Below are 27,484 nucleotides of genomic sequence, written 5' to 3'. Positions count from 1 at the left end.
TTTAAAGCTATCAGAGAAATGATCAAAATGACCTGCTCTAGGTCCCTAGGTCAACCTGAGTTGAGATATTGGGGGGTGCAAAGTCTCCTAAGAATAATATGTGGGCATTTTAAAAATAATCGAAAACGAGCAATATTAGAGTTGAATTCATAAATGGCTAGTTTTGGGTGTGACTGAGATGAGCAGTAACAGTTTTAATTCAATCCAGCTTCAAGGTTATACACCTCTTCCCAGGGAAGGGGCGATATTTTAAAAGTAATCGAAAACAACAGATGTTAGTGTTGAATTCATAGTTGTCGAGATCGCTGAGTTTAACGGTATCAGTTTTCATGATATTCATCCTCATCCCTTAGGATGGGGAGGATGAATTTTTAAAAATACTCAGATAAGCTAGCTAATTAGTAACTACTGTAATGAGGGTGAATTAAACATATTAACACATTTTCTCGCGCTTGCCCCTGACTCTGGGGTTGCTAGTTTGAAATATTACTTTATTCTGAATCTTTAAAAAAAATCCAAAATTATGTCGCCCCCTAAATTCTGTCGCCCAGTGCTCGAGCACAGAATAGCACTTGCCTAAATACGGGCCTGGTTTAAGTTATTAATAATGTATTTCTGTATTTTCAAATCATAAAAATAAAATCAATAATATAAATTTATTTAATGAAATGAATACGTAGGAGATAGATTTATCAATTTTATGAACAAAATTTAAAGTTAACCAATAAAAGAACTGTCTCATTTAGGACTTTTTAGATAGGGTATTGAAGGAGTCGGATGAATTTGAGGAGCTGCGAGAGATTTTGACCCGCTATGAAACACTGACTGCAACTCGACAAGAATTAGCGGAGCGACAACAAAAAAATCTCGAGGAAATAGAACAAGAAAGAGCCAAAATGGTGAAGATGACTGACGTACGTATACAGTTAAAAGAACTTAAAACATTTATTTAGTTCGTATTAAGTTTTCACGAACTTACTAGGGTTATTTCATAAATTTTGCAATATCATTTAAATAATAATTATAAAGGTAACCAAGAAAGTTTTGTCGCTTTTTGTGGAGGTCTGTGTTCAATTGGCCCTCACACCGTGAGTTGAATGCGAATGGAGATAAGGCGAAGGTCAGTTGTTGGTGTGGGTATATCCAACATACTACCTGGTTGTGGCAGTTCAGTTACACCGTGAACTTGTGAAAGGACAGAGTGAACATGAAACCTCCACAGAGCGTCATAACGCCGTGTATGCTGTACAAGTTCAAACATGAATCAAATGCCGTTGCAGCGGGGCGGAAGACATGCCAGGACTTTGGTGAGAGTGTCGTGACTACGCGGACAGTACAGCGGTGGTTTAACAAGTTTAAGGACGGTAATGAAACACTCAAAGACGCACCACATACCGGAAGACCAACACTTGTGCAAAATTAAGATCTTCAGGCAGCAATTGAGAACAGTGGCGAGACATGTCAGGAACTGGGATTACAATTGAGTGTAAATGGAGAAACCATTCGGTAGAATCTCCATCAACTTGGGAAGCACTACAAGTTGGGCCGATGAATCCATATGATTTGACTCCGGGCCAGAAGGCAACGCGAGGAGACCCCTGTGATTCTTTGCTGTCTGGTTTGAGAAAGGAGCCATTTCTGGACAGGGTGTTGACATGTGATGAGAAGTGGGTTCTGCACGAAGCTCCACTGTGCCCTCATCGTTTGTTAGCATCTCATGAACCGGTTCCAAAACAGCCGAAACCAGCACTGCACCAGAAGGTCCTAACGTGTGTTTAGTGCACTGCTTGCGGCATCATGAACTGCTACCAGCTGGTCAGAGCATCAACGCAACTGGGTACTGTCACCAGTTCAGAAGTGTTCAAGAAAAAACTCAAAGCTCTGAAGCACTTCTGAATCACAAAGGGGTCCTCCTGTTATAGCACAACGCTAAGCACACGTGGCTAGGATGACCCGGCACACTATTCTGCGCCTTGGATGGGAAACACTATTGCATCCGCCATACTCCCCGGACTGTGCACCGTCCGATTATCACCTGTTCCATTCCTTGGAAATCACCTTAAAGGACGCCAGTTCAAATCGCTAGTACAGGTGCAAAATGCACTTGTTACCTATTTCGCCTCACGTCCCACCAGGTTCTACCTCGATAGAATCCATGTCCTTCCAGAACGTGTTCAGAAGGTCGTCGATGCTGATGGGGATTATTTCTAATCTTCCAGGTACGTCTTATGTGGCATATCGATGTTCGAAGGTGATGGGTGAAAAAGTGGCAGAACTTTCTTGGTTACCTTTATAGTATACCGTAGCATATAATACCGAACAGACAGAATAAGATGTTTCTTTCTTCCTCCTATACAGATCTTATACATCTTTTTCTCTTATTAATAGTTCATTGTAACGAGGTCATTTGTTCCTCTTGAAATGTTTTAAAACACTTTCATTATAGCAGTATTTCTTATATTAATAACGCATAACTTTCCATTTCCTCCAGTGTGCTACTGGCACGAAATAGATTATTCATAATGATAATATTACTTTCACTAGCCAGAAATTATTCTTATCAAAAATATGTTCTTAGCAAATACTTTTGTGTATGTATGGGTAAATCTGCTTTTTAGTCCTGTATTATTTTTTTTAAGAAAAATAATAATGCTACCTTACAGTATACAAATTCCACTCTTCTTTGTTTAAATTAATAACTATAATTGTAAAGTCCGAATAATAATAATAATAATAATAATAATAATAATAATAATAATAATAATAATAATAATAATAATAATAATAATAATAATAATAATAATAATAATAATAGAATATTGTTAGTGTTAACGATAAAATTCCAAGGATAAAGCATACAGCGACTTAGTCAAGTCATTATAGGGAGAAGACTTTTTCAGGGGAACATTTTAAATACTACAGTAAAACTGACCAGAATTATAACTTACTAAAATTGGACATATAAATCGGGAAGTGAAGTAAACGTCTGATTCCAAAACTGCATTCGTGGTGGTTCAGTGGTATAGCGTTCACCTCCGGTACTTGGGGTCCCTTGTTCGATCGTAGCTCGCGCCGTGTGGACTTTGTGGTGGACAAACACCGTTCTTGTGGGTTTTCTCGGGGTTCTCTCGTTTCCTCCCATTTTCTTCATTCCACCATTTCACTCATTTCTCATAATCACCGTCTCCTTTCGCCTAACCGGCATAAACGTGGGACGTAAACTTCAAAGATTTCATTTCATTTTTTTTTTCCAAAACTGCATTTTGGGCGTCACAGATTTTCAACGTACAATATACCTTATACAAGGGCACACCCACAGGGGGTCCACTGGGTCAGGACCCCTTCCCCAAAACTTCTTAATCTCAACATACATTTCTCCACTTTTTCAATAAACCTATGCTTCTTTAACATGTAAATGATTGATGTAGCATGAAAATTTGATCTTACACTTCATCTGTACTCTTTCTCTTATTAAAACAATCTAATGCTATATATATATTTTTTTTTCTGAAAATATAGGTGGAAGTATTTTACAATTACTTATCGTCTTTTCTGGTGCAGAATAATACCCGTTCAATACTACATAGACGTAGTGGGTTGTAGTATTGGAGCCTCCTTCCCAAAGCTTAGATCTCTCCTAACAAAAATATAGGTGGAAGTAGTTTACAATTACTCATCGTATTTCGGATGCAGAATAATACCTGTTCAATACTACATAGACGTAGGCATGGGCGTAAATAAAGGTCCCGAACCCCGCAATTCGGGGGGGGGGGGGTCGAAGCCATCACGGGGCCCCAAATCGTAAAGTACCGACGTAGAGAAGGGGCCCCATTTCACGTTGTCTGCGGGGTGGCCCCAAAGACCTTAGTTACGCCACTGGACGTAGGGGCTTGTAGTATTGGACCTTCACCCCCTCCTTCCAAAGCTTGGACCCCTTTCAACAAAAATGTTTGGATGCGCGCCTGTAGCTACACAAGTTTATAGTTTGTGTAGTCTGAGTTTGCCTACAAGTTTCTTTTCTGTTCTGAGTTTACTGAAACACTCTCTACTAACAAAGAAGTAATGATTTCAACTGTTTCTCCAGGAACTAATTTTATTTGAACACCCTCCGTAGCGACGAAATATCTCATCAGTAAAAACATTTGTTAATGTTCTTATGATTTGAAGCATCAGTTATAATAAAGACACAACTAGACTTCTGTAAATGAAGTTGTACTTCGGACAATGCAAATAGTCAAAAAAATTTCACGATCTTTTTTCTCTTTCTGTTCGACCGCGCGCGGATTTTGGCCCTAAAACATACTGTAAATGTTCCGAAGTAGAATCTGAAGATGTCAAATCTTATGTGGTACTGTGTGATTTGCAAATCCACCTTGTGCAGCTGATCATTTGCACTTTGAATAGCAATTACGGCAGAGGCGGAAAAAGAAAATGAAATGAAATCTTTGGGTTTTACGTCCCACGGTTATACCGGTTAGACAGTGATGATGAGTAATAAATGAAATAGTGGAATGAAGAAAGTGGGAGGAAACGGGAGAACCCCGAGAAAACCCACGCACACGGTGTTTGTCCACCACAAAGTTCACTTGGCGGGGGCTGGGATCGAACCCAGGACCCCAAGCACCAGAGGTGAACGCTCTACCACTGATTCGGCAGAGGCGGATCTAGAAGGTAAAAACTGGGGGCAGCTAGACCCCAGACTAGGATCTAGAAGGTAAAAACTGGGGCCAGCTAGACCCCAGACTAGGATCTAGAAGATAAAAACTGGGGCAGCTAGACCCCAGACTAGGATCTAGAAGATAAAAACTGGGGGCAGCTAGACCCCAGACTAAGATCTAGAAGATAAAAACTGGGGGCAGCTAGACCCCAGACTAGGATCTAGAAGATAAAAACTGGGGGGAGGCACCCAGATCCCAGACTATGATAAGTATATAAATGCATAAATAATAGCTTAAATTATTTTCATCTCTCAAAATCTGTGGGGTGTAGGGTCCCCGACCCCGGGATAGATCCGCCACTGAACTAATGAGAAACAAGTAAACAGGCTAATACCCACCGCAAAAAAAGAAGAAGAAGAAGAAGAAGAAAAGTCTTCTTCTACATGTAAGAAGCGCTTTTGGAAGAACGTTCTTCCACCATCAGCTTGCTTAAAATTTAAAAAGGATTTAAAACATGAAGAAGAATATGGAAAGTTAAAAAATGATTAAAAGGAATAAGGTATGTAAAACACAAATCTTCTGTCAAAAATTAAACACATGGAAATAGGCACTCACTGTCATTGTCATTATTGAATTTTAAGCAAGCTGATGATGGTGGAAGGTTCTTCCGAAAGCGCTTCTTACATGTAAAAGAAGACTCGCTTTTTTTTTTTCGGTGAGTATTGACCCTTTTACTTGTTTCTCATTAAGAGGCCTTATCACTGTGAAATTAAAATACCGCTAATTTTAGCGTAATTCTGTGATATCTTCAAATAGATAAAAGATAATCGAAATGTGGAACAAGAGCGCCCTAGAAAATATTATTTTGCATGAGGTATCATTATCACGAGTCACCTAGTGGCTTTCTGTTGAAAGCCATTTAGAAATGCGAAAATAAATGCCGGGTTTCTAAATGGCTTGAAATCGAAAGTAGATAAGTGAGTGGTGATAACGGTATCTCATGTAAAATAATATTGTCTAGGGAGGTCTTGTTCCACTTTTTGATTATCTTTTATCTATTTGAAGATATCACAGAATTACTGTAAAATTAGAGGTATTTTAATTTCGCCGTAATGGGGCCTCTTAAATATCATCATCGCTCACAATATTGTGATAATTACGGGATTACTTTGTTTATTTTTACTTAAAAACCGGTCATGTACACTTCCCGTTTGAAAAATCAGGGGAAAAAAATGGGAGAACGGTTCAAGGATTGTCCCGATTAAAACGGGACGTCTGGTCACCTTATACAACAGACGAACCAAAAGTCTTATTTTAGTATGTAAAAACTTTAATAACTCACCGTACATACAAATATACTTCACACATACATATCATTTATTATATTTTCAGTGTTCTACGAAATCATGATGTCTTGACAGCGCATGAAGTTAGAATTAGAGGTTATAGGAAATGCACCAATAAACTTCATAAGGAAACAAATATTGAAAAATAAAATGAAATGAAATCTTTTAAGTTTTACGTCCCACGTTTATGCCGGCTAGGGTAAAAGAGACGGTGATAATGAGAATGAATGAAATGGTGGAATGAAGAAAGTGGGAAGAAACGGGAGAACCCCAAGAAAATCCACGCACACGGTGTTTGTCCACCACAAACCTCACTTGGTAAGAGCTGGGATTGGAACAATAACCCCATGCACCCCAGGTAAACGCTCTACCACTGAGCCACCGCGGCCCAAAACAAAAAATGTTATCAAGCAAATGAGAGTAACAAAGTGGATGAATGAAATATAAAAATTAAAGTAGATGACTAATTTTAGTTTAACTGGTGTTATGGTTTAAATTTTTACGGATAAAACTATTTCGACTTGATTTTCTATCATAATCAGTTTAATAAAAAAAACACAAAAGCCCATTTAGAGGACAGGGGACCGGCTTCCATTTGCTCCTCCATGGATACACCCCTGGTTAATTAAATCTTTTTTTCTGAGCTAAGCAAATTGGGTATATAGATGAGTAAGTACCCATGTGTAATTTTCGAGAAAAATGTTTTTTTTTTTTTCTGTAAACCTAAAAATTGACTCTGTCCGAAAACCGTTTGCCTATTAACACTTTCCACTTTTTAAGGTAAATTTTAAACTTTCACTCAAACAGCTACTGCTTCCTTACTATTTATTATAGAATCATGGTTCATGCCTCGTTTTCTTCAGGATAAATCATATTTTCCAACGGTATCACTTGCTTGTCCGTATTATACACCAGAAACGGGATGATCGGAAAAACAGGATGCTTTTCTGAAAAAATCACCCCTCAGAACACTTGCGCCCCTCGTGCCCGGGTCCGGTTTCACGTAGAGATCTCAGAAAAAATTGAGAAATACCCGAAGGTACACACAGTCCATATGCAACGTTCCAATCTGATATCGTGAAAGCTGAAGGCGTGAAAAATTATTGAAATTTGTCATAAGAAAAAATAAAAAAGTCACGCCCCTCCGCCCCCACTTGAGGCCATAAAAGTTGACCATCCGGCTCCAAAACGCATCTGGGATGTTCTTCGGCCCATTCTTGACTTGACTGTTAAAAAGACCTGCTTAAATATTTGTTATTGAACCTAAATATTCGGTTAAAGACGATACTACGCTATGGTAACAAAAGTTACCAAAAATCCTAAAAGGGTTAAAGATTAAATTGACGCCCACATCAAGTTTTTCATTCTGAGACCAACAAGACTACAGAACACGGTGTGGTTAAACAAATATCATTAAGTGTTAAACTGTAATCTTTTGCTTCTTAAGTACAATATAATGTTGTTCTAGTATGTTAATAGATCACATTGAGCTGAAAAAGTGACAAATTCTCATGCGCAGTTTTCGAGAAAAACTTCTTATGGTGTTAAAAATTATATTTGTTTCTTACCAATCTGATCAAAGTTTTTTTTAAGGCTTCCAACTATGCTATGCATAAGTGTCGGAAGTCTTACAGAACACCTTTGTCCATGCTTTCGGTGCGAGCGGTCTCGGGTTCGATTCCCGGTGTGGTCACTCGGTCGAAAAAGTGTAACACGCTTTTTCAGGCCTGCCATACTGAATGAGGTTTTCCTGGTGGGAGTCTTGGGAAGTAGTGATTGTAAGTAAAAATTGTCATCAAGAAAATAGCATGAAATGCTTTTAGAGTGTAAAACATAAAGGACAGAGTAATGTATGCTTTATATTTTAATTGAATTAATGCATAAGTTTTACATTGTTCATTAAAAAATGCCTTCTATGTCTTTTATGATAATCATAGATGATCACATAACAGCGTATATCTTCTGAAAATTTTAAGACTACAGTACTGCTTATAAGGGTTCGTTTGAGACGCATATGATAGTGCATATTTTGAGTGAATTTCAATGTGCATGCATATTTCGTAAACTTTGCAGGATACTGCATATTTCGAATTTTATTCCTACATACTAACGTATTTCAGGGTATATACAAGAAAATAGGTTATATTTAAAGTGAACTGAATTCCTTTGTAAACGCAGATGTAGAATAAAATGCTGTATAGAATACTAGGATAAAATATTGTATCCAAAATAAGTCCACCTGACTTGTCTTGCACACGGTCTTCATCGCATAGCAGAAACAACGAGATGCCAATATCGGGAAGTAGACGCACTTGTATCAAAGGTAATGAAAGTATTGGCGAAAGCTCAATCGTACGTGCGTATCTTTCTCGAAGTTCCGAAAAATGTTCTGTTACTTTCGCTACTAGTTTTAACCGATGGGGCTCGTCGCTAGAAGCTGTATCGTATTATACAAATAACTTAAATCAAGTGAAGACTCACTAAATCCCAATGATGCAGCTGCTATATAAGTGTCACAAAAATATTTCTCTACAAGTAGAAACACAATCACTTCTCGAGAATACGTGAAATTATCAGCCGGTTGGAATCCCGTAACAATGCGTTGCAGCATTCACTCTCCTTGTTAGGCGAATTATCGCAGACTTTGTCTAGTGAAACTCACGGTGTTGCGAAAATAGCGTCAGATAAACTTTGCAAAGTATTAGGCAGAAATCCCGGGTTCAAAACAATCTGTGACATAGAAAAGGTACTTATTACTGAAGACATGGAATGGGAAGAGGACCTAACACAGAAAGACATTTGGTGTTTTTCACATGCACCAGTGAGTTCTCGTGACGTAGAAAAGAACTTTTCAATCTAAAAAAAAAAAAAAGTCTCTCACTGATAAACGCAGAGGGTTTACAGAAGAAAACCTAAGAAAGACAATATAATTCAAGCAACAGAAATGATTAAGATATATTTATAAGAAATTAAAATTTTTCTTCTCTTAGTGTATATTTCAATGTATATGTTAAAATTTTAAATGCATATTTTTGATATTTTTTGTACATATTTGCATGCATATCACGGGGTTTGATTGTGCATGGAAATCCGGGCTCTAATGATCAGTGTCACGGTCAGGTCCTCTGAACGACTCAATATCAATTATGCTAGACTCTCTTCTTCTATCTACTAAAACGTGATCAATCGTTGATCACACGTTGATTGTGTGTTCTTCCGTCTGGCGAGGTCCATGTGTATTTATAAACGTCGCTATGTGGGAACTTTGTAGTCTTCACGGTAAGGGTTTTGGGATGTTGCAAAGTTCACGAGTCTAACACCGTTGACAATACTTTCATTATGGAGACTTTCATTCCCTATAATCGATTTGGAAATATCCTCTCGCCCTTTCTTCGCATTGAAATTCCCTAATAGAATTTTCATATGGTATCGCAGGGGTTGGTCAAAGACCCGTTCTGATGTTTCTTCGTAAAAACTATCGTCATGCTTGTCTTCTGTTGGGGCATGTACGTACATTTAAAATAATATCACACCACTGTCTCTTAAGACAGGGGTGCCCACAAGGGGGACTATGACGCAAACTGCGTCATTGAAATATTTGGGGGGGATTAAAATATATATAAATATGTTTGAGGGGGTGTAAAGATTAATCGAAAAGATTTTTTCCATGGAAGAACACCTACGGATAGACAATTAGGAGGGGGGTGCGTCATGGACATGAGGGGAGGTGGGCACCACTGCTTAAGAGTAATAAAAGAAAGCCTATCATTAACAAATTTAACCCGCTTAATTGCTGATATTAAAAGAATCGAAATTAAAATGCTATTTGTTTGGTTACATACAAAATAAAATTACAAAAGTTTACAACTATTACTGGAAATTAATGTCACCCATTTCAAATATTTTAAAAGCATGTAGTTTCTAATGTATTCATATTTCATTTCTTATCAATAGTATGAAACGTTGTAAATAGTTGTAAATTTCCATAACTGCTCTCCAAGTGGATGTGTTGTAGTTTTAACAAGTTCAGCAAAATGTCCAATATAATCCTCTTGAAGACAGCTTTTATTTGTAAACGAATACATAGTAATCGCTTTCGGTTGTTGTAATGGTCTGTCCGAGCAGCTTGATAAAAATTCAGCGTACCATAACAAAGGCTGCTTCTGTTATAGTAAACAAAAAAGAAGAAGAAGAAAGGATGGAAAAGTTTGATATCAATGATGTTATAAAATAGAGGATCTGCCCATACGTATCTTTAACATATGAACTCAATGAAGCCAAAAAACAACTGAGCATCGTCTGATCCGGCATGTTTGATTGGCTAGTCTCGTTTCCGCCATGATTGTTGGCTCGAAACATTGCGATCTAGTGGCGCGGAGTGGGCAGAGTTAGGTGTGGCGAAGCTGTGACGTATGGCTTCACGATTTTGTTGTATGGGCAAATCCTCTATTTTATAACATCCTTGCTTGATATGGTAAGTATAGGGTATTCTGCTTCGGCCCGGGCGCCAAAATATCAGCTACGGCTCTGGTTCCATCTCCCCCGTTATTTTACTATTCAAATCGGAAGTGGTTAAAATTAGTCTTTTCCAATTTCAACATTTATTAATTCTTAGAAATCTCATAAAAACAAGTAAAAGTATGGCCGAATTTCCTTTCACAAGTAGGATAGAAAAATACTTGCTTTCGCTATTTTTTTTTTTTTTAATTGAGAATTTAGTAGAGTAGTCTCTGGTGCCAGGGATCCTAATTCTGCGCTATGTACCGTATGTTTGTAGTGAACAACGCTAAAGTCTGGTATCTAGAGAGGATTTATTTTGTGGATAGTTCCGTAAAAAGTTACAAAAAAGACTCATCAAATGAATTTGAGTTCGAGTGCATTCTTAAGCAACACCTAGATTATGAAGGACCCCAAGTAACGTGAGCTCCGAACCACGACTGTGGTTTTTAGTGGGTGCACAAACCATCATGTAAAATCAACTCTCACTAACTAGGTTGTTCCCATTTCGCTACCTCGCCTGCAAGAGCGCTAGCAGAACCACGCCACTGTACCAGTCGAGTCATCAAATGTTTAGATTGGAACTGCAACGAGGCCATTACGACACAAGAACGAAAAAAAACTTATACCTTTCAAACTGTGGGTATGGAGAAGAACAGAAAAGTAAGTTGGTGTTACGATAAGGAATGAGCGAAAAGAACGCGCTGTTAATTCAAGTCCGAAAAACTATTAAAACAAGGTGTTTATAGTCGCACCGTTCTATAAACCATCCTCAAATCACCTAGCACTACTGTCTAAACCAAGAAGAGCGTTTGTCGTTGGCCTCTGATCATGTCAGTCCTTGAAGACACTCGGATGTTGCCACGTCACGCCAATAAACAAATGCCATGCATCTGGGGGAGTTCAGGAGTGTACGTTGAATTGCAAAATAGCATTAAATCCACGTGCTTTCAGCTCGTTCAGGATAAACAAGTGGGTTTGGCCAAGTGGAGAGTAACAGCGACAGAAGTATAGTTATAGAGGTGAGAAAGTTCAAGGGTGTGCGCCAAATTGTAACACCCGTGCTTTGAGGTCGTTGAGCATAAACAAGTGAGTTTGGACAAGTGGAGAGTAACAGTGACAGAAGTATAGTTATGGAGCTGGGAAAGTTCAAGGGTGTGTACCGAATTGTAACACTCGTGCTTTGAGGTCGTTGAGGAAAAACAAGTGGGTTTCGCCAAGTGGAGAGTAACAGAGACAGAAGTATAGTTATAGAGCTGGGAAAGTTCAAGGGTGTGCACCGAATTGTAACACAGCATTAACTGCACGTGCTTTCAGGTCAGCGAAGGTAAACAATGGGTTGGAACAGGTGGAGAGTAACAGCGGCGGAAGTATAGTTATGGAGCTGGGAAAGTTCAAGGGTGTGCGCTGAATTGGAACACCCGTGCTTTGAGGTCGTTGAGGATAAACAAGTGGGTTTGTCCAAGTGAACAGTAAAAGCGACAGAAGTATAGTTATAGAGCTGGGAAAGTTCAAGAGTGTGTGCTGAATTGCGAAGCAGCATCAACTCCACGTGCTTTCAGGTCGGCAAAGGTAAATAATGAGTTGGGCCAGGTGGAGAGTAACAGCGGCGGAAGTATAGTTATGGAACTGGGAAAGTTCAAGGGTGTGCGCTGAATTGTAACACCCGTGCTTTGAGGTCGTTGAGGATAAACAAGTGGGTTTGGCCAAGTGGAGAGTAACAGCGACAGAAGTACAGTTATAGAGCTGGAGAAGTTCAAGGGTGTGCGCCGAATTGTAACACCCGTGCTTTGAGGTCGTTGAGGATAAACAAGTGGGTTTGGCCAAGTGGAGAGTAACAGTGACAGAAGTATAGTTATAGAGCTGGGAAAGTTCAAGGGTGTGCGCTGAATTGTAACACCCGTGCTTTGAGGTCGTTGAGGATAAACAAGTGGGTTTGGCCAAGTGGAGAGTAACAGCGACAGAAGTATAGTTATAGAGCTGGGAAAGTTCAAGGGTGTGCGCTGAATTGTAACACCCGTGCTTTGAGGTCGTTGAGGATAAACAAGTGGGTTTGGCCAAGTGGAGAGTAACAGCGACAGAAGTATAGTTATAGAGCTGGGAAAGTTCAAGAGTGTGTGCTGAATTGCGAAGCAGCATCAACTCCACGTGCTTTTAGGTCGGCAAAGGTAAATAATGAGTTGGGCCAGGTGGAGAGTAACAGCGGCGGAAGTATAGTTATGGAACTGGGAAAGTTCAAGGGTGTGCGCTGAATTGTAACACCCGTGCTTTGAGGTCGTTGAGCATAAACAAGTGAGTTTGGACAAGTGGAGAGTAACAGTGACAGAAGTATAGTTATGGAGCTGGGAAAGTTCAAGGGTGTGTACCGAATTGTAACACTCGTGCTTTGAGGTCGTTGAGGAAAAACAAGTGGGTTTCGCCAAGTGGAGAGTAACAGAGACAGAAGTATAGTTATAGAGCTGGGAAAGTTCAAGGGTGTGCACCGAATTGTAACACAGCATTAACTGCACGTGCTTTCAGGTCAGCGAAGGTAAACAATGGGTTGGAACAGTTGGAGAGTAACAGTGGCGGAAGTATAGTTATGGAGCTGGGAAAGTTCAAGGGTGTGCGCTGAATTGTAACACCCGTGCTTTGAGGTCGTTGAGGATAAACAAGTGGGTTTGTCCAAGTGAACAGTAAAAGCGACAGAAGTATAGTTATAGAGCTGGGAAAGTTCAAGAGTGTGTGCTGAATTGCGAAGCAGCATCAACTCCACGTGCTTTTAGGTCGGCAAAGGTAAATAATGAGTTGGGCCAGGTGGAGAGTAACAGCGGCGGAAGTATAGTTATGGAACTGGGAAAGTTCAAGGGTGTGCGCTGAATTGTAACACCCGTGCTTTGAGGTCGTTGAGGATAAACAAGTGGGTTTGGCCAAGTGTAGAGTAAAAGCGACAGAAGTACAGTTATAGAGCTGGAGAAGTTCAAGGGTGTGCGCCGAATTTTAACAAAGTATTAACTCCACGTGCTTTCAGGTAAACAATGAGTTGGGCCAGGTGGAGAGTAACAGCGGCGGAAGTTTAGTTACGGAGCTGGGAAAGTTCAAGGGTGTGCGCTGAATTGTAACACCTGTGCTTTGAGGTCGTTGAGGATAAACAAGTGGTTTGGACCAGGTGGAGAGTAACAGCGGTGGAAGTATAGTTATGGAGCTGGGAAAGTTCAAGAGTTGCGCTGAATTGTAACACACCTGCTTTCATTCCACATGCTTTCAGGTCGACGAGGATAAACAAGTGGGTTGGGCAGGTGGAGAGTAATAGCGGCGGAAGTATAGTTATGGAGCTGGGAAAGTTCAAGGGTGTGTGCTGAATTGCAAAGCAGCATCAACTCCACGTGCTTTCAGGTCGGCGAGGATAAACAAGTGGGTTTGGCTAGGTGGAGAGTAAAAGCGTCGGAATTTTAGTTATGGAGCTGGGAAAGTTCAAGGGCGTGTGCTGATTTGTAACACACCAGCTTTCACTCTACGTGCTTTCACGTCGACGAGGATAAGCAAGTGGGTTTGGCCAGGTGGAGAGTAACAGTGGCGGAAGTATAGTTATGGAGCTGGGAAAGTTCAAGGGCGTGTTCTGAATTGCAACGCAGCTTTAACTCCGCGTGCTTTAAGGTTGGCAAGTATAAACAAGTGGGTTGTTCCAGGTGGAGAGTAACAGCGGTGGAAGTATAGTTATGGAGCTGGGAAAGTTCAAGGGTCTGCGCTGAATTGTAACACACCTGCTTTCATTCCACGTGCTTTCAGGGCAACGAGGGTAATCTAGTTGATTTGGCCAGGGCAGGAGTAACAGCAGCGAAAGTATAACATTACATTTTTTCAGTAAGTCTGTTTCACCGGTCACTAAGTGAGGCTCTTGGCAAAATGGTTAGGGTACGCGCCTCCAGCGCCCAAGACATTGATCATTCGATTTCTGGTTTGAGATAAGATCAGCATGTTAAACTGTAGGTCCCATACAGCGTCAATACAAACGCTAAATCAGTCAACTAATAAACCAATCCGGTCGCTAAGGAAATATTTATTTTTAATAAAACACTTAATAATAGCGATTGATAATAACTGTGATTGATCAGTTTGATCTTGACTTTCGGAGTTGTTATTGTTGTAATAATGACATTCGGAAAAGGAGTCAAAAAAGTTTTAAATTATGCAAAAAGGTGATGGTATTGAGAAAAATACAATCAAAACCATTGGCGTCGCTGGCATGGAAAAATTTGGGGGGGACATCAAAGGAAATGATCTAACTGCTAGTATCTCAGCGGAATTTTAGATTATGTCACTTCAAAATATTGGGGGGGACGCGTCCCCCCCGTCCCCCCGCCAGAGACGCCCATGATCAAAACACAACAGTGTTAAATTATTATTATTTATGTTTATTTATTATTTTTTAAGACAACCTAATTTGATCATTTTAGTAGCAAAATTTAATTTAAAAATTAAATAAGCTGCAGTACTTAAAATTACTAGTTCTGAACACAGAGTGTTGCAAATAGAATTTACCCGATTTCATATCTTTAACATGAAAGGGGATATCATTTTGAGGAAAATTTAAAGTACACATCGAAACTCAGTGTTTTCTTTGGCTTCAGTTGCAAGTTTCTTGTCTATGTGGTTGTCGGTATTAGTCTCCCTGGGAAGCTAGAGCCTTTTTATTTCAAGTATGCCTCTTCTAGTGCTGCTGTCGATGTGAGTAGTAGGCCCCAACGTATATCTAGTCGAGTCAGCAAAATTTTTCGTGACGTCATAGGTCAAAGGTCAATGACCTTGGCCCCGGGTCAATGACCTAGGGGTACCTAGGACCACCCCCTTTAAATTTTGGCAGGGGTACCTTGGCCCACCCCCTAAATTTTGGCAGGGGTACATAGGACCACCCCCCTTAATTTTTGGAAATTGCCAAATCTAAAAATTGGGTGTGGTAGCCTAGGACCATAGTATGTACCTCTATCAGTATTGGGTGTCTATGTCGTTCCCTTTCATGGGTAAAAAATTGCCAAAAATTGAATTTTCGGGGGTTTTTGACCTAATTTATCCCCTTCGATGAGGTGTTTTTTACCATATATGGTTATATGGGCGTATACAGGGGTCCATTCCCTTTCATAACATATGGGTATATTAATGCACCCCTTGAAAAATTTGGGAGGGGTACCTTGGCCCACCCCTTAAATTTTGGAAATTGACCAATTTAAACATTGGGTATTATAGTACAGGACCCTAATATGTATTATGATAAAGTTGGGTGGTCCACCTCGTTCCCTTCTAGGGGTACAAAATTGCCAAAATATAAACGTAAGCAATACGTTATACCACGTGTTTGGTTTTTGGTCGATTTTATCCCCTTTGATGAGGTCCTATTACCTTATATAGTTATATGGGCGTATACAGGGGTCCATTCCCTTTCATAAGACATAGGTATATTAATGCACCCCTTGAAAAATTTGGGAGGGGTACCTTGGCCCACCCCTTAAATTTTGGAAATTGCCAAATCTAAAAATTGGGTGTGGTAGCCTAGGACCATAGTATCTACCTCTATCAGTATTGGGGGTCTATGTCGTTCCCTTTCATGTGTAAAAAAATTGCCAAAAATTCAAATTTCGGGGGTTTTTGACCTAATTTATCCCCTTTGATGAGGTATTATTACCTTATATGGTTATATGGGCGTATACAGGGGTCCATTCCCTTTCATAACATATGGGTATATTAATGCACCCCTTGAAAAATTTGGGAGGGGTACCTTGGCCCACCCCTTAAATTTTGGAAATTGCCCATTTTCAACATTGGGTATTATAGTACAGGACTCTAATATGTATCATGATAAATTTGGGTGCTCCACCTCGTTCCCTTCTAGGGGTACAAAATTGCCAAAATATAAACGTAAGCAATACGTTATACCACGTGTTTGGTTTTTGGTCGATTTTATCCCCTTTGATGAGGTGTTATTATTCTATATAGTTATATGGTCATGTATAGGGGTCCATTACCTTTCATAAGATATGGGTATATTTGTGCACTCCTTTAAAAATTTGGGAGGGGTACCTTGGCCCACCCCTTAAATTTTGGAAATTGCCCAATTTAAAACATTTGGTATTATAGTACCGGACCCTAACATGTATTATGATAAATTTGGGTGGTCCACCTCGTTCCCTTTTAGGGGTACAAAATTGTCAAAATATAAACGTAAGCAATACGTTGTACCACGTGTTTGGTCTTTTGGCCCAATTTATCCTCTTGGATGAGGTTCTATTACCTTATATGGTTATATGGTTATGTATAGGGGTCTATTCCCTATCATAAGACATAGGTACATTTGTGCACTCCTTTAAAAATTTGGGAGGGGTACTTTGGCCCACCCCTTAAATTTTAGAAATTGCTCATTTTATATATTTGGTATTATAGTACTGGACCCTAACATGTATTATTATGATAAATTTGAGTGGTTCACCTCGTTCCCTTTTAGGGGTACGAAATTGCCAAATTTTACTACAACCACGTGTTTGGTATTTTGGTTCAATTTATCCCCTTGGATGAGGTCCTATTACCTTATATGATTATATGGTTATGTATATTGGTCCATTCCCTATTATAAGACATGGGTATATTGATGCACCGCGGGAGGGGTACCTTGGCCCACCTCTTTATTTTGGAAATTGCCCAATTTAAACATTTGGTATAATAGTATAAGACCCTAATATATATTACTATAAATTTGGGTGGTCCATCTTGTTCCCTTTCATGGGTACGAAATTGCCAAATTTTAGTACAACCACATGTTTCGTTTTTGACCTAATTTATTCCCTTGGATGATGTCCTATTACCTAATATGATTATATGGTCTTGTATAGGGTCCATTTTCTATCATAAGACATAGGTACATTGATGCACCCCGGGAGGTGTACCACAGCCAATCCCTTAAATTTTGGAAATTTTTCAATTTAAGCATTCGCTATCATAGTGCATGACCTTAATATGTATCATGATAAGTTTGGGTGGTCCACCTTGTTCCCTTTCATGAGTAAAAAAAAAATTGCCAAAATATAAAGATAAGCAATATGTTGTATCACGTGTTTGGTTTTTTGGCCCAATTTATCCCGTTTGATGCGGTCTTATTACCGTATATGTTTATATGGTCATATATATAGGTTCATTTCATATCATAAGACATGAGTACATTGATGCACCCTTTAAAATTTGGGAGGGGTATCTTGACTCATCCACTCAGTTTTAGAAATTGTTTAATATAAGCATTTGGTATCTTCGTACAGGTCTTCAATATGTACCACTACAAATTTGGATGGTCCACATCGTTCCCTTTCATGGGTAAAGAACTACCAAAAATCAAATTTCGGAGGTTATTGACTCCTATTTAATACGTTATATGGTTTATTACCTCTATATGTTTATGTTCTCTTTTAAATTTGGGAATTATAAAATAACATAATTTGGTAAACGTTTTCTAGGACCCATTGGTGTTTCTCTTATGGCCAAATATTCAAAATTTAAAGGTTATTAACCGGCTTTATTATTAAATGAGTACAGGATTTATTACTTTTTCATAAGACACAGGTGTATTTGTGTACCAATCTTAAATTTTGGGAGGGGTACATTTCTTATTGTCATATCAATAATTGGTAATTGTTCTTTGGGTAAATCATTGTGAAATATTAGTATGATCACGTGATCAGTTATTGACCTATGATGGGATTAGGAGTCCAGGACATTGGTACATTTAAACTTTGTAGGATAATTTGAGAATGCGTCATTGGTATTGATTATTACAGCCAAATATAAACGTAAGCAATACGATGTACCACGTGATTGACCTTGATGAGGTAGTGTACAGGGATACATAGCTAACCTTATTGAATCTTATGACTCATAGTCTTAAGGGAATACATGCTACAACACTGGCAAAGTTATTGTTGATGTAATTTGATTGGTTGATCACTATCTTTCGTGCAATCTGATTGGCTGATCACTATCTTTCGTGCAATCTGATTGGCTGATCACTATCTTTCGTGCAATCTGATTGGTTGCTGATTTTCAAATCTTTGCTGCATTCAGTTTTAAGTTTTGTTTAACATTTAAAAATCTTGGTTTCGTTCAACATTTTGGACTCACTGATAAATATGATCAAAACCGTTTATTTGTTAATCGAATAGTTAAAAACCGGATAAAGTTTGACGGTTAACCGTGAAACGCAAAATTTTTTTAGTTTGAAATTTGTTGTTTGAATTTTTTTGTTTCAGAATTTTGTTTGAAATTTGTTTCAAAATTTTTTGTTTGAAAATTTTTTTGTTTGAAATTTTTTGTTGCAAAATTTTGTTTGAAATTTTTTTGTTTAAAATTTTTTGTTCGAAATTTTTGTTTTGAAATTTTTCGTTTCCAAATTTTTTTTTTAAAATTTTTTTGTTTCGAAAATTTTGTTTGAATTTTTCGTTTCCAAATTTTTTCGTTTCAAAAATTTTGTTTCAAAGTTTGGTTTGACATTTTTAAAAGTTTGTGCACTCATTAGTAAAGAACCGGAACTGTTTAGAGCAAAAACCTCTGGCAACATTGTGGTGCAATAGTACACGTCAGAACACGATAATGCAACGTCATCAGTTTTGCATCATATATAAGTATCGTTCGAGTTAGTATTCATGATAACATCATCATGGCTACTTGTCTGCAGTTTCTAAACACGCGTGATGTGATGAAATCATTTACCAAGATTACTGATTTACAACAGAATGTACCTTATAGAATCTTAGCTAGCCAAATGATCCCTACAAAGTTTGGATTAAGAATCGTAGTGAAGCTTGAAAATGATAAGAATATAATTTTACCAGCAAGATATTTACCCATGGAAGCATCAAAACAAGAAGAACTGTTACGTTTCTTAAATACTGGATCTGTATCTTTATGTTACAAAGGATTCTTGGGTCGAAGTCATCAACTTGAATTTAGTACACAGCCAGATTCGTCAGCAATTGTGATGAAATCATGAATTCAAACGTCAGCACATCAGCAGTAGTTGTATGAATTTGGTTGGTCGGCATGACGTCAGCAACTGTGATGAAATCATGAATTCAAACGTCAGCACATTCCTTACCAATGACGTCAGCAATAACTATAAACCAGCAAATACAGTGTCATCCCACGAAATCATTTGAGCAAGTGCTTTTCAGGAGGAAAGATGTGTACTTCTAACGATAAAGAGTTCATCTTCGCAAGCTATTACCCAATAAATATATTTCAAACAAAACATGTGATGATTGGTATCAGTGCTAGAACATTTGAACCTGTGATTCGATTGGGCAAAGCAGAACAATTTGGTGTACAACTAACCTGTGAAGAATGGCACGAATCGACCAAATGAACGATTATTTTCATGATGAGCTAAATGTGACCATAGTCAAATCATTAGGCTCAAATCATGAAGTTGTGATGCGTACAGTCCTCGAAGAGAAGATGGTGCTGTTACGTAAAAAGGGTACATTTCATGTCCCTCGCAACATGGTGTATCTAACACAAACTGAATGGAACAAATTCATCAGCGTATTTCAGTGTGTGAAACATGCAGTGGAAGTGTGCAACAAACTAGTATATTCCTGAAAAAGTACTATTTTGAAAAATGTGTTATGCATATTGTACAACATGTATCTAGATATTGTGATGGTTGTCAACATCGTTCGTGGGTGCATACCTGTATTGATAAACAGTTTATTTGTGATCAAATGGACATTGAGTTTCCACCATTTGATATTGCATTAGACCTTAAAAGACTTCAATTGGAATTAAAATTATATGCTAAAGACAAACTAGTGCAAGAAGTTCAAAATACATTGTATCGACAATATCCAGAACCACTCTCTGGTATGGATGTATGTGGAGTGTAATAAAATGATCCATTTCAATGAATTGTGTTTTTTCATTTCAAGTACAACCCCAGGTTCTGACGTGTACTATTGCACCACAATGTTGCCAGAGGTTTTTGCTCTAAACAGTTCCGGTTCTTTACTAATGGGTGCACAAACTTTTAAAAATGTCAAACCAAACTTTGAAACAAAATTTTTGAAACGAAAAAATTTGGAAACGAAAAAATCAAACAAAACTTTCGAAACAAAAAAATTTTAAACAAAAAAATTTGGAAACGAAAAATTTCAAAACAAAAATTTCAAACAAAAAATTTTAAACAAAAAAATTTCAAACAAAATTTTGCAACAAAAAATTTCAAACAAAAAAATTTTGAAACAAATTTCAAACAAAATTTTGAAACAAAAAATTTCAAAACAAAAAATTTTTTAAACAAAAATTTTGAAACAAAAATTTCAAACAAAAATTTCGAAACAAAATTCAAACAAAATTCTGAAACAAAAAAATTCAAACAAAAAATTTCAAACTAAAAAAAAATTACGTTTCACGGTTAACCGTCAAACTTTATCCGGTTTTTAACTATTCGATTAACAAATAAACGGTTTTGATCATATTTATCAGTGAGTCCAAAATGTTGAACGAAACCAAGATTTTTAAATGTTAAACAAAACTTAAAACTGAATGCAGCAAAGATTTGAAAATCAGCAACCAATCAGATTGCACGAAAGATAGTGATCAGCCAATCAGATTGCACGAAAGATAGTGATCAGCCAATCAGATTGCACGAAAGATAGTGATCAACCAATCAAATTACATCAACAATAACTTTGCCAGTGTTGTAGCATGTATTCCCTTAAGACTATGAGTCATAAGATTCAATAAGGTTAGCTATGTATCCCTGTACACTACCTCATCAAGGTCAATCACGTGGTACATCGTATTGCTTACGTTTATATTTGGCTGTAATAATCAATACCAATGACGCATTCTCAAATTATCCTACAAAGTTTAAATGTACCAATGTCCTGGACTCCTAATCCCATCATAGGTCAATAACTGATCACGTGATCATACTAATATTTCACAATGATTTACCCAAAGAACAATTACCAATTATTGATATGACAATAAGAAATGTACCCCTCCCAAAATTTAAGATTGGTACACAAATACACCTGTGTCTTATGAAAAAGTAATAAATCCTGTACTCATTTAATAATAAAGCCGGTTAATAACCTTTAAATTTTGAATATTTGGCCATAAGAGAAACACCAATGGGTCCTAGAAAACGTTTACCAAATTATGTTATTTTATAATTCCCAAATTTAAAAGAGAACATAAACATATAGAGGTAATAAACCATATAACGTATTAAATAGGAGTCAATAACCTCCGAAATTTGATTTTTGGTAGTTCTTTACCCATGAAAGGGAACGATGTGGACCATCCAAATTTGTAGTGGTACATATTGAAGACCTGTACGAAGATACCAAATGCTTATATTAAACAATTTCTAAAACTGAGTGGATGAGTCAAGATACCCCTCCCAAATTTTAAAGGGTGCATCAATGTACTCATGTCTTATGATATGAAATGAACCTATATATATGACCATATAAACATATACGGTAATAAGACCGCATCAAACGGGATAAATTGGGCCAAAAAACCAAACACGTGATACAACATATTGCTTATCTTTATATTTTGGCAATTTTTTTTTTTACTCATGAAAGGGAACAAGGTGGACCACCCAAATTTATCATGATACATATTAAGGTCATGCACTATGATAGCGAATGCTTAAATTGAAAAATTTCCAAAATTTAAGGGATTGGCTGTGGTACACCTCCCGGGGTGCATCAATGTACCTATGTCTTATGATAGAAAATGGACCCTATACAAGACCATATAATCATATTAGGTAATAGGACATCATCCAAGGGAATAAATTAGGTCAAAAACGAAACATGTGGTTGTACTAAAATTTGGCAATTTCGTACCCATGAAAGGGAACAAGATGGACCACCCAAATTTATAGTAATATATATTAGGGTCTTATACTATTATACCAAATGTTTAAATTGGGCAATTTCCAAAATAAAGAGGTGGGCCAAGGTACCCCTCCCGCGGTGCATCAATATACCCATGTCTTATAATAGGGAATGGACCAATATACATAACCATATAATCATATAAGGTAATAGGACCTCATCCAAGGGGATAAATCGAACCAAAATACCAAACACGTGGTTGTAGTAAAATTTGGCAATTTCGTACCCCTAAAAGGGAACGAGGTGAACCACTCAAATTTATCATAATAATACATGTTAGGGTCCAGTACTATAATACCAAATATATAAAATGAGCAATTTCTAAAATTTAAGGGGTGGGCCAAATTACCCCTCCCAAATTTTTAAAGGAGTGCACAAATGTACCTATGTCTTATGATAGGGAATAGACCCCTATACATAACCATATAAGGTAATAGAACCTCATCCAAGAGGATAAATTGGGCCAAAAGACCAAACACGTGGTACAACGTATTGCTTACGTTTATATTTTGACAATTTTGTACCCCTAAAAGGGAACGAGGTGGACCACCCAAATTTATCATAATACATGTTAGGGTCCGGTACTATAATACCAAATGTTTTAAATTGGGCAATTTCCAAAATTTAAGGGGTGGGCCAAGGTACCCCTCCCAAATTTTTAAAGGAGTGCACAAATATACCCATATCTTATGAAAGGTAATGGACCCCTACACATGACCATATAACTATATAGAATAATAACACCTCATCAAAGGGGATAAAATCGACCAAAAACCAAACACGTGGTATAACGTATTGCTTACGTTTATATTTTGGCAATTTTGTACCCCTAGAAGGGAACGAGGTGGAGCACCCAAATTTATCATGATACATATTAGAGTCCTGTACTATAATACCCAATGTTGAAAATGGGCAATTTCCAAAATTTAAGGGGTGGGCCAATGTACCCCTCCCAAATTTTTCAAGGGGTGCATTAATATACCCATATGTTATGAAAGGGAATGGATCCCTGTATACGCCCATATAACCATATAAGGTAATAACACCTCATCAAAGGGGATAAATTAGGTCAAAAACCCCCGAAATTTGAATTTTTGGCAATTTTTTTACACATGAAAGGGAACGACATAGACCCCCAATACTGATAGAGGTACATACTATGGTCCTAGGCTACCACACCCAATTTTTAGATTTGGCAATTTCCAAAATTTAAGGGGTGGGCCAAGGTACCCCTCCCAAATTTTTCAAGGGGTGCATTAATATACCTATGTCTTATGAAAGGGAATGGACCCCTGTATACGCCCATATAACTATATAAGGTAATAGGACCTCATCAAAGGGGATAAAATCGACCAAAAACCAAACACGTGGTATAACGTATTGCTTACGTTTATATTTTTGGCAATTTTGTACCCCTAGAAGGGAACGAGGTGGACCACCCAAATTTATCATAATACATATTAGGGTCCTGTACTATAATACCCAATGTTTAAATTGGTCAATTTCCAAAATTTAAGGGGTGGGCCAAGGTACCCCTCCCAAATTTTTCAAGGGGTGCTTTAATATACCCATATGTTATGAAAGCTAATGGACCCCTGTATACGCCCATATAACCATATATGGTAAAAAACACCTCATCGAAGGGGATAAATTAGGTCAAAAACCCCCGAAAATTCAATTTTTGGCAATTTTTTACCCATGAAAGGGAACGACATAGACACCCAATACTGATAGAGGTACATACTATGGTCCTAGGCTACCACACCCAATTTTTAGATTTGGCAATTTCCAAAAATTAAGGGGGGTGGTCCTATGTACCCCTGCCAAAATTTAGGGGGTGGGCCAAGGTACCCCTGCCAAAATTTAAAGGGGGTGGTTCTAGGTACCCCTAGGTCATTGACCCGGGGCCAAGGTCATTGACCTTTGACCTATGACGTCACGAAAAATTTTGCTGACTCGACTAGATATACGTCGGGGCCTACTACTATGTGGTGTTTTCCCTCAAAACTGGAGGAACAAGTTGTTGTGGCCGAGATCTTTCAATTGTTGGATGCGGAAGAGTTGCCACAAAGAATTATTTCACTGTCTTGGTAGCCATTCTAAGTAGCTTACGATCTTCACTCGTCGAGACCAAACGACTGAATGACAAATTGGCAACACAGCTAAGGTCATTCACTTTTTTCCCTAAGCAAAGAGAGTACTTTTTCCATAAGAGGGTTAGCGGGGCTGGGGCCGAAGTATGTTTCACATTTTCTGAGGGCACTCTTCAAATAGAAAGACTCGTTCATACAGTACCCAGTATGATTTTGTGTGTAGGGTAGAGACCTGCACGGGCCGAATATTTTGGCCTAAGCCCAATCCAGCGCGAATGCACCTAGGCCCGGCCCAGCCCGGGCCGGAAAAATTTTGAAAGATTTTCGGCCCGATAAGCTTTTTAAAATTCTTGGCCCAAGCTCGGCCCGGGCCCGATAAATTTTAAGTTTTTGGCCTGACCCCGGCCCGATATTTTTTTAAAAAATTAACTCGAGCCCCAATCTTTCTCAAAATTTATTATTAAACTTGACCTAACTCTCAGAAACTCTGGTTCACAACCTGACGCTTGCCTCCCGAATGGTACCATTGCCTCCTAGAACTTTGCTGTCATCGAGAGAACAAAAGTCCATTTCCTGTAACAAAAATCTAACTTAATTGATTTTTAGCATAAAGTGAAAATGACAATATTTTTTAGCGACAAGGCAAAACTTTCCCACACCTTCTTGTCATATTTTGGGTTCAGTCAAGGTCAGAGCTCAATTTACCGCGCAATGTCTGCAATACTATATAGTGAAAGTGGAGCTGCTAAGCAACACAAACTGTAAATAGCTATTGCATTCTTTGTAACATTTTTCACGGGCACACTTCTCCATCCTTTGGCTTTATTCCAATTATCGTTTAACGAAAGTCAATAATTATTAAAGAATTGCAATTAATCGGCTCCAGCCCGGCCCGACCTGAAAAAAATCAGTCGGCCCGCCCCAAAGAAATAACAGAGTCGGCCCGCCCAAGCCCGGCCCGTGCAGGTCTCAAGTGTAGGGTGGTAGTGGAGGTGTTGCGAAATATTCCGTCTATGTGCTTCCCCTTCCCACAACAGGGAAAACTGTGACACATTAGTGGCTGCACCAAAACCACACATACTCGCACAAGTGTAGGATGAGTGTGATTATCACCTGGAGTGCACAAAGGTGATTCCTACCGACAACCACGTAAACCAGCAACTTGCAACTGCCGCCAAGGGCAAATTTGAATCTCGAAGTGTATTTTAAAAACTTGCCGTAAGGTTTTATCTTCATTCATGTAAAAGATAAGACCTTATGAAATCGGGTCATTTTTTGAAACATCCTGCGCTATCAATTTGATATTCTATTGCTTGTAAAGCTTAATAAAAATATAATATGTAACATTATGTTAATTATTTCTTTTTGCTTCTTCTTCAGGAGAAAATGTATGAGATGATGGTTCTTAGTAATGAATTGCTAGAACTCCAACACCGCTATGACATCGTACAAAACCAGACACATCGGTGGGAGAACCACTTGAATAAGATTAAAACATCTGTGGCTGATAAAACACTAGAATTGGGACAAATAAAAATGGCCTGTTTTAACTTGTATCAACAGGTGTGTAAATTTAAAGAAGTGAAGCCGACTATACCTAAAAACGACATTGGCGCTCAACTAGATTACATTCAAAAATCAATTTTAGATCTGAACATGTTGTTGCAGAACATTAAGGAAACCGAACAGAAAGAACGTTATCGCACAAGTCGACAGAAAATGAGATCAGTAAAGCAATCCTCTTAAGACACTGTAGCCAAGTCGTTGTCACTCAATAATTCCTTATTTAAAAGGCAGTTTTTCCTCCAGAATTTGTACTGTAAAAATCCATTTACTTAAGATTACTTTTGTATCATTTTATGTATATCATTCAAATGGGTTAAAATTCTACACTATTTATTAGCGTTTCACTCAAAATTTTATCCAAAGATAAAACATGTCGTTGGAATAGCCCGTCTCAAATATTGCGATTTTAAGTTAACACCATTATTTTATCTGATTTTATCAGATCTCCCGGTCACTGTAAGAATCAAAGTCGGCTGAGGCTTGATTCCTGATGAAAAGGCGGAGCGATCGCTGGATCTCGTAAAATCATGTAAGCTTGCGATGATTAATCAGAATCATTGTACGATTTTGAGAGTTCTATTGGTCGCTTTAATAATTATAGGCGACGGAGGCTTCGTTCCTGAGATGCTGAGTTGAAGAAAAGGCGATGCGAACGGTAGATTTCGTAAAATCGTATAAGGTACCGGTGCTAAATCATAATCATTATCTGATTTTATGAATTCTACCGGTCACTGTAAGAATCATAGGCGACGGAAGATTCATTCCTGAGATATCGAGTTGATAAGAAGACGGAGCGATCGGCAGATAGCGTAAATCCACACAAGGTGCCGGTGTTAACTTAGAATCTTATCTGATTTTGCGAGTTCTACCGGTCGCTGTGAGAATCATACATGACGGAGGCTTCATTCCTGAGATATCAAGTTGATAAGAAGGCGAAACAATGGGTAGATCTCGTAAAATCATGTAAGATACCGGTGTTAACTCAGAATTATTATCCGATTTTACGAGATCTAGCAGTCGCTGTGAGAATCATAAACGACAGAAGTTTCATTCCTGAGGTATCGAGTTGATAAGAAGCTGGAGGGATCTGTAGATCTCGTAAAATCATATAAGGTACCGGTGTTATCTTAGAATCATGGTATGATTTTACGAGATCTGCCGATTGGTGTAAGAAAGCCTGTCTCAGACGGGACTGAAGTAAGGCTGCGATTCACGACGTAAAACTCACGACCTTACTTAACGATCGTGTGAGAAGTACCTTGCCCTTAGTCCAGGTTGAAATTTTCTGCTGTTCGTATTTGGATACTGGCTTGGAAGAAATAGAAGCAGTTTCTTTTTTCTCCTGAACTTGCATACAACTACCAATCAGAAAAGAGTAGCCCCTGACGACATTCAAC

The 27,484-nt window shown here is 38.2% G+C and overlaps 1 protein-coding gene across 1 annotated transcript in view; it reads left to right on the top strand.

Annotated features, from left to right (window-relative positions):
* The window catches only part of LOC145692796 (coiled-coil domain-containing protein 42 homolog), a 59,159-nt gene extending 32,739 nt beyond the window's left edge, over nt 1-26,420 (top strand). Inside the window, exons 5-6 of the mRNA XM_081768276.1 lie at nt 747-914; nt 25,902-26,420. Coding sequence (XP_081624402.1) covers nt 747-914; nt 25,902-26,267 — 534 coding nt within the window. The 3' untranslated portion in view covers nt 26,268-26,420. The remainder of the gene's footprint in view (nt 1-746; nt 915-25,901) is intronic.
* The last annotated feature ends 1,064 nt before the right edge of the window (nt 26,421-27,484 follow it).

Source organism: Thermobia domestica, chromosome 8, assembly GCF_964235325.1.
Source record: "Thermobia domestica chromosome 8, izTheDome1.hap1.1, whole genome shotgun sequence".
NCBI classification, from domain to species: domain Eukaryota; kingdom Metazoa; phylum Arthropoda; class Insecta; order Zygentoma; family Lepismatidae; genus Thermobia; species Thermobia domestica.
The sequence above is the reverse complement of the archived record's forward strand: the minus strand, read 5'-3'. Positions and strand labels throughout refer to the sequence as shown.